The 7,727-nt window shown below is 43.0% G+C and overlaps 3 protein-coding genes across 5 annotated transcripts in view; 1 reads left to right on the forward strand and 2 right to left on the reverse strand.

Annotated features, from left to right (window-relative positions):
• LOC104804298 (mitochondrial phosphate carrier protein 1, mitochondrial-like) overlaps positions 1 to 858 on the forward strand; it is a 2,271-nt gene extending 1,413 nt beyond the window's left edge. The window contains exons 5-7 of one of the 2 annotated variants that reach the window (XM_010528555.2): positions 1 to 123; positions 225 to 349; positions 490 to 858. In XM_010528555.2, coding sequence (XP_010526857.1) covers positions 1 to 123; positions 225 to 349; positions 490 to 541 — 300 coding nt within the window. In that variant the 3' untranslated portion in view covers positions 542 to 858. Of the gene's footprint in view, positions 350 to 489 lie in introns of both variants that reach the window. The other variant, XM_010528553.2, reaches the window with a different exon arrangement.
• Positions 859 to 1,037: 179 nt separating this feature from the next.
• Positions 1,038 to 3,025, reverse strand: LOC104804299 (thioredoxin reductase 1). The gene is made up of 2 exons (XM_010528556.2): positions 1,955 to 3,025; positions 1,038 to 1,335 (listed from the first exon to the last, which is right to left on the reverse strand). Exons 1-2 carry the CDS (start codon positions 2,883 to 2,885, stop codon positions 1,265 to 1,267), a joined length of 1,002 nt encoding a protein of 333 aa, XP_010526858.1. The 5' UTR covers positions 2,886 to 3,025; the 3' UTR covers positions 1,038 to 1,264.
• Positions 3,026 to 3,115: 90 nt separating this feature from the next.
• LOC104804300 (AT-rich interactive domain-containing protein 3-like) lies at positions 3,116 to 7,722 on the reverse strand. 2 transcript variants are annotated; one of them, XM_010528557.2, is made up of 13 exons: positions 7,694 to 7,722; positions 5,560 to 7,148; positions 5,424 to 5,463; positions 5,218 to 5,270; positions 5,092 to 5,137; positions 4,766 to 4,858; positions 4,564 to 4,650; positions 4,395 to 4,440; positions 4,220 to 4,295; positions 4,034 to 4,100; positions 3,901 to 3,951; positions 3,671 to 3,763; positions 3,116 to 3,520 (listed from the first exon to the last, which is right to left on the reverse strand). In XM_010528557.2, exons 2-13 carry the CDS (start codon positions 7,095 to 7,097, stop codon positions 3,419 to 3,421), a joined length of 2,292 nt encoding a protein of 763 aa, XP_010526859.1. In that variant the 5' UTR covers positions 7,098 to 7,148; positions 7,694 to 7,722; the 3' UTR covers positions 3,116 to 3,418. The 2 variants fall into 2 exon arrangements, with proteins under 2 accessions (XP_010526859.1, XP_010526860.1); XM_010528558.2 differs by lacking the exon at positions 7,694 to 7,722 and adding an exon at positions 7,369 to 7,664.
• Positions 7,723 to 7,727: the final 5 nt, after the last annotated feature.

The following is a 7,727-nucleotide window of genomic DNA, read 5'->3' on the forward strand; positions in this document are numbered from 1 at the left end:
CAGCAGCTCGGGGTTACATGTCTAGCTGGCTACACTGCTGGATCAGTCGGTAGCGTCATAACCAACCCTTCCGATCTTATAGTCTCCGCACTGTACAACAAGAAAGCCGACACTATAATGCAGGTAGGTATTCTTCTTCTCTTCCTTCCATCTTACCCTATCGGATTCTTGGAGGAACAGAGAACCCGGTTTTTTGTTGATTGGCTCTTGGGGGGAAATTTAAGGTTGTACGGGGAACCGGGATATGGGATCTGTTCACGAGAAGTCTTCCTGTCCGGATATTGCTTGTGGGGCCTTCAGTGACATTGCAATGGTTCTTCTACGACACCATCAAGGTTTTAAATGGATGGTAATGGACCCTCCTCCTGTCTCTGAATCTTGAATGATTTTTACCTGTTCCAGTATCTGTGGACCGACCGACAATGGAAACGAAGTAGATGAGCTTATGACATGTACTTACGATACGGAACTCAAAACGTATTGGTTCAGGTCTACGAGTGGGGGGAGGAGGAGGTCACAGCAAACAGAAGTAGACAAATGAACTAAAAGCTCTCACAATCCATCCAAATAGATTCTTTTTTTTTTCTCTCCAAGAAATTTGATTACAGATTGAAACCACAGAATAGAGATGGCGACGATCTATAATATGGAATACGGATCCATCACCATCTCCATGAATTTGATTACAGATTGTTCAAACTATTTCTATGGTCTCTGTATATGCATTGGCTTTTGTAAAGACCGCATGACATGGATATCATATTTTAGCTATTGAAATCCGATAGTTTATAACTTCCATGAAAATGTACCGAAAACTTTTGTGCATTATATTGTAAGAAAAATTGAATCTAATTTGTTAATCTGAAATAAACTTAACAAATTTGAAAGGGTTTTACAGAACTTTGTGTATTTTTTTTAGAAATAATTCTACTGTTGAAGCATATGATAACAATGTTCAACAAAAAAAAAGTGAAAATAAAAATAACCTGAAACAATTGTAGAGAAGTTGGTCGTAGCAGTGACACTGACAAGGTAGAGTTACAACTTGGCACAGTACGGACCAATTTCACTCCAAAGAGGCTCAAACTTAGTTGCTGCTGCAAACATATGATAAAACACAACTAAAAAATGTCCCTTTAAATTTGGTCATGACATCAAAATCATATTCTCTGCTCAAACACAATGTCTCGGTTCAAGAATGGACAACCAAATATGATGTTTCCATGAGCTTTTTTTATTTTATCGGTTTCCGGGTGGTTCTCAGTCACTCACTCTTACCCTGCTGAGATCCGATCTCCTGCAAGTAATGCTCGGCATCCAAAGCTGCCATGCACCCTGCGCCAATTCAACGAGTCGAGCTCGGTTTAGGGAAAAAAAGATCCAATCTTTGAAACAATAGAGATAGATAGATTTTGAAGTGAGTTGTTATGAGAAAAGATTATGCAACCTGAGCAATCCTTACAGTGATGGCTCGGGCCATTTCTATAAAAGATTTCTAGCAATTTACATGGAAGAGATAATCTCAACTAGCACTCTGTATCAAAGCTAGCAACAGAATGGATATGAACAAGGATTTGTCTCTAGCTCCAAACAAAAGACATAATCCAGCTAGAGGAAGACGAATCTAACAAGACCTTGGGCTTAAATTCTATATCTTTAAGCCACTAACATGATATAGAAAGGCTTCAAATGTGCAGAACTCGGAGAACACAGAGAGTGTTGGAATCCTGGTGCGTAAGCCACAAACCCGTGACATAGTCATCGTTGTAGTGCAATATATGATTCAGTACAAACACTAATGTTAACTGGAAAACTGAATTTCCTACAAAGAAATGCTATGCCACCATCCAAATTCATGCATACTCATATGCTTCTAACCATTATACACGAAGATCAATGTCCTTTTGCAGCAATCATTTGTTTTCGGAAAGAAAGGGTAATGGGAAGTGCAAACCTGTTCCTGCAGCAGTAATGGCCTGTCTATATTTCTTGTCCTGGACATCGCCGGCGGCGAAAACTCCGGCGACGCTTGTCTGGGTAGTGCCCGGTTTCGTCACTACATAACCATCTGCATCAAGCTGAAGCTGGCCATCTAAGAACTTCGTCGCTGGCTCATGACCAATGGCGAAGAACAGTCCAGAGACCTTCAAGTCTGAGACCTCTCCGGTCACTACGTTCTTCACCTTCAACCCTCCGAGGACGCCTTTCTCGCCGTCCCCGTACGCTTCTTCTACCACCGAGTTCCAGATTACTTCGATCTTAGGGTTTGACAACGCCCGCTGCTGCATGATCTTCGACGCCCTGAATGTTTCCCTCCTGTGAAGTATGTAAACCTTGGACCCGTACTTGGTGAGGAAATTCGCCTCTTCCATAGCCGAATCTCCGCCGCCGATGACTGCAAGAGGTTTGTTCCGGAAAATCGGAGCGGCTCCATCGCAGACGGCACATGCGGAGATACCGCGGTTCCAGAAACCGCCTGAACCCTCGCCGGAGCCAGGGAAATGAAGCCGCTTGGCGACGGCTCCCGTCGCGATTATCACAGCGTCGGCGAGGACGGTTCTTGAGTCGGTAAAGAGCTTGAACGGCTTGGAGGAGAAATCAACCCTAGAGACCGTCTCGGTGAAGATGGTGGTGCCGAATCGGAGGGACTGTTGGCGGAAGCGATCGACGATCTCGGCACCGAGGATGCCGTCGGGGAAACCAGGGAAGTTCTCGACGTCGGTGGTGGTGGTGAGTTGGCCGCCGGGAGCGATGTCGTTGGCCATCCATCCCTCGAAGAGAAGAGGCTTCAGCTCAGCCCTAGCGGCGTAGATCGCAGCCGTATGAGCCGCCGGACCGCTGCCGACGATGCAGAGCTTGGTGTGTTGGGTGTCGAGGCCATCCATGACGGAGGAGAACGCGGAAATCAACGGCGGCGCTGATCAAAAGGAGGAGACGTGGAGTCAAATCGTGCAAATGTTCGTGCTTTGGTTAACGAAGATTTTCTATAAATAGCCGATTTCGAAATTCAGTGTTCGCATTGAATTTATCGCAAAGTAATCCAGTTTCGACTGTTGCAAATACCCATCGGATTATCTTCTTATCTGTAACCATATGGCCAAAATTACAGTCGACATATAATGATCGCATTACTCATAACATTAAATTTATAATTAAATTTAACGTTATGACAAAATCTCTGATATCACATTACTCTCTCTCCGACATCATCAACTCTCTACTGTAAATGGAACATGGGCACATACCCATCTTCTGGTTCTTATACCACCCGGATATACAGACAGTGACACATCGACTCCTTATTAGTTCCTAACCTTTTTATCAACCGGATCTCTTCCTCCCAACCAAATCTATTTGGCAGTGCCGCACAAGGAAGGCTCGCTTTCGTTTTATTTGCAGGAACTGCGAAACCCGGGATTTAGTCAGATTGCTCGAGGGGGGCTCGGACGAATAACTGCCCGTTTAGAGTCACTACTGCAGATGTGTGATGTGGGTCGATCCTAGCCGGCAAGCTTACTACCTGTTACTCATCAGTTACATGTCAAGTGTGATTGACAGAATCCGAGCCAGTGATTTCGGGTTAGAAGTAATGGAACATTTTCTGCAGAATGTCAAAGGAAAATACGCAAGGAAACATCTCCAATAGCCCAAATGAAAGATCTGTATTTACCTTTTTAAAAGGAGTGGCTCCCCAAAGATTGTCAGGATTCTCGGGTTCACCGCTTATAACCAATCGCCCTGCTGGATCTGACTGGACTCGGACCTGAGTTGTTTCCCCGGAGAAAAAAATAAGAATAAAACCCGAATAGTTTAAGAACGACACTAAAGTTATTGATTGGAAATGTAATGAGCAACCGAAAAACGAGAAGATAGCTCCTATCCAGGAGTCTGCAAACTGACCTCTTCCCGGAGGAGTCCTGGAACTAGAGCATACACCTCAAAGCAATCTTTCTGCAAATGATAAAACCTTTATTAACACATTTAAATTAAGCAGGGCATGTTGAGATTTTCAAGAAGGTGGCAAGGATCTTACTGTCCGCTGTACGTTAACCTTCACCCAGTCAGCTGGTGGCCCGACATCAACAACTGTCACATCCAACCTAGAAAATGCATCAGCAAAGGAATTCAACGAGAAATAAAAAACACAAACGCAATTTCATCGCACAGCTGAGTAGTCAGTGCACAAAAATAGAACAACAGGTAGAACAAGGAATCTTACAGAGGTTTAGACACTTGGGTGCGGGGAGATTTTGCACCATGTTCTGTGGACACTGGCCTCTTACGTTTAAATAAACCTGAACATTCGGTGAGATCGTAGCTAACTAACAGAGCCCATATAGAAATAATGAATGAAAACCCATTTTAAATACTTTCGCATCTCACAGAAGTCATACCAGGAGTTCCGATCTGTTTCTTCTGTTGAGGAACTGAACTCTTATCCTACAAATTACAAAACCATGTGTTTTAACAATGGCATCAAAGATACAAAGACAAACGGATTGCAAAATGAGTCAGTCCTTGACAATAGAGTTTCTGACAGATCTTTATTATCGGGTCACTAACTTCATCGTTTCCAAGAACACGCTGCGAGTGCCAACCTTGCATTGCACGAGCTGCAGCATCTCTTCTAGCTCTACCTGACCCAGGAGCCTAGTGCCAGAATCAGAAACAAAGCCAGCGGGTTAAGCTATAACAAAAACGTTAACAGTAAAACACAAGATATAACTGCAAGTATAAATGCATTGTATCATTTCCTGGATTTTACCTGATTATCCATATTCATTGGTTCTGAATTGGAAGCAAGGGGTATTTGAAGTTCGCCTCCATTGACTTTATGCCTCTCATATTCAAGAAGAGCCTAAAGAATTTAAAAAAAAACAAAGAGTAGAACAATCTAAGACTGCACAAAATTCTAAGGCATATGTACCATTCAGAACATTCATTAGTTGTTTTGTCTGGTCCATGTGCAATGAAATAAAGTATCTTTCAAAAGGAAATGAGGTGCACAGATCCAAGCTAGCACAGATACACGGAAATCAAATGCATTAAGTCAAAGGCACATAAAGAGAAATGGATGTATAACAATCTCACCTTTTCATAGAAACCTCGGAAAGTCCATGACACTGTTGTGCATGTCCTGTGCAACAATTGGATTATAGGAACCCAGAGATTCGCTAAAAAAGGCACAAAAGAAAATGGCTGAAATCTAAAACTTACTTTGGAGGTCTGAAAGACTCTCCTACTTGTCGCCACAACTTGCAGGCAGTAACCTGCGCGGTGTAAAAGTGTGAAGTACTTCTATTAAGTAACTCTAAAAGTAGTGTTGCTACCTTGCTAGATAAACAAAATCCAGAATGCATGCCATGAGAAAAAACAAAAGATGTTCAATGTCCATCAAATGCCTTCAAAGTGCTGCAGCATACCTTGTCATATCCACCCAATCTAGTTACTGCTCTCCACAACCTTGTGCCATACAAGTTAACCTTACATCAACACGCATTGAAAATTTTGGAATTTATAATATTCTAAAACTAAAATTAAGATGGAAAACAAACTTACTTGAGACAGTTAAGTCCCTCTCCATAAAACTTTGGTGGTTTAAATTCCATGCTTCTCTCTCTGAAGAAATTCTCTAGTTCTTTCATGAAAACAGATTGCTCCTCTTCTGATCCTGATTCATTGCCCTCAGACATATCATCCAAGAGGGATGAATGCCTTAAGTTCATGGTCCCATCAGAGGTAGGTGGCGCTGCGTCTATTTTGTGGACCCCGTTGTTCAAAGCTCTTTGCCGTCCCTCTTCAGACTTTACATCGGAAGATGCAAGACAAGGAATAATGGGTTCTGAATTATCATGTTTCATAGATGCATCCTCATTATCACTGTCTTTCCCTTGGGGAGCTCCGGAATTATCTTTCTTTTCCGTGTCTGTAGCAGGCTCAACATTGACATCCTCGTAAATAATGGAGTCAGCACTAGCATCAGCAAACGCTTCAGAATCAGGAACTTCATCTTTGAGATCTTTTCTAGGTTCAGCCTCCTGAGTGGCAATTTCTTTGTCATGATCAGAAGTTAGGCTAGCAGGCACGCTAGATAGCCCCTTCTCACTGAACTCTGAGGGCCCAGCAACCAACACATCAGGCCCTTTTTCTGTGTCAGTTAAGGTGTCGGTGACAGGCAAGTCAGGCCCTTTTTCCGAGTTTGTTGAGGTTTCCATTTCAGGCTTGGATAGCTCATTCTCGTGATTCGGTACAGCTTCAGAATTCACAGTGTCAGTCTCGTCTATCATATGATCATTCTCCTTCACGGTTTTGGTATCGGGTATGACCGGATCATTGACATGGTCTCCTGAGAACTTTGAGTTTGGTTTTTCTGAAGCTTTGCTAACCTCCAGTACCATTTTAGCATCTGGTTCCACAGGTTCTTTGACATCGACTTCTGTTAACTTAGAATCAGGTTTTGCTGCCGTTTTATCACGGGCAGTGTCTCCACCAACCTTCGCAGAATCTACTCCATCTTTTGAGATATTTGAACTTACTAGGCTAGACAGTGACACATCAGTCTGTTCTACCAAGGCTTCCATGGTAGGACTGACTAAGCCCTTGTCAGTGTCTAAAGCCGCTGAAGGAGAAGGATTTAGACACACACTGTTCACTAGTTGAGTATTCTTGTCAACATGAGTTGTCTCTGTATCCATTTTCGACTCATCATCCTTGGTTCCAGTCTCTAGGGTAACACTGTCACTCTGAGAATCAAACGCAGTACCTTCCTCAACAACCATGGGGCAAGGAGAAACATGAAGCTCTCCAGCTGAAGCTACTTCTTCTACATCCTTCCCTGGATTCGTATCCTCGGTTCCAGTCTCGAGGGCAACACTATCACTTTGAGAAGCAGGAGTACCGTCCTCAACAACCATTGGGCAGGGAGAATCACGATGCTCCCCGACAGAGGCTACTTCTCTTACTGCCTCTCCTGGATTCTTATTCTCCGTTTCCTTTACATTAGCCTGACTCTGGTCTCCACTCTCAATTTCCTTCTCAGTGTCCTGTTCGAGTCTCTCACTCCTTGTCTCATTTTTATCATCCGTTGTTGATTCCATGTCGATAAATAACTCCTAAATCAGTTCACACATAAGTGTGATAAAACATACCTGCCAGAACGCAAAATAAAGGACACGGGAACAGGCGTTACTGAACTCCAAAAAAAAAAACTTGAGAGTCGCAAGAGGTCTTGTATCAAATAAGCAAAGCCCGATCCTTTATGGTTATCCAGTTAGGTTACTTCTGCCGAGCTCAGAAACGACACACATGAAGGAAACTTAAAATATAATCCCATATAAACAAGAAGGCAGCAGAAGAAACAACGTTTACTTTCCAAAGAAGAAGCAATGCGTCGCTTCCGGCAAAGAGAAGCAACCTTCTTTTCTTCTCCTTTATGAATCCAAACCCAGAAATCCCTTTCACCCAAATTGAGCTCTTATTCTCAAAATTCACAACAGTAACGCAAAAGAAAGAACCAAATTTCCACGAAATTCAAGGCGGATCCTATCGAACAGAAGAGGCTAAGATGAATTCCTTCGAAAGTTCTACAATAAATTCCATACTCCGACAAATTCTCGATCTCTACACCTCTAAGGATTTGAAATTCGGAGACAAGAACAAGAAAAAAAAAAGGAATTGAAAGCTCAGAACGCACCTCTGTTGTACTTGGGAGTTGGGGGGGGGGGGGG

This window comes from Tarenaya hassleriana, unplaced genomic scaffold (assembly GCF_000463585.1).
Source record: "Tarenaya hassleriana unplaced genomic scaffold, ASM46358v1 Cleome9, whole genome shotgun sequence".
NCBI lineage: Eukaryota > Viridiplantae > Streptophyta > Magnoliopsida > Brassicales > Cleomaceae > Tarenaya > Tarenaya hassleriana.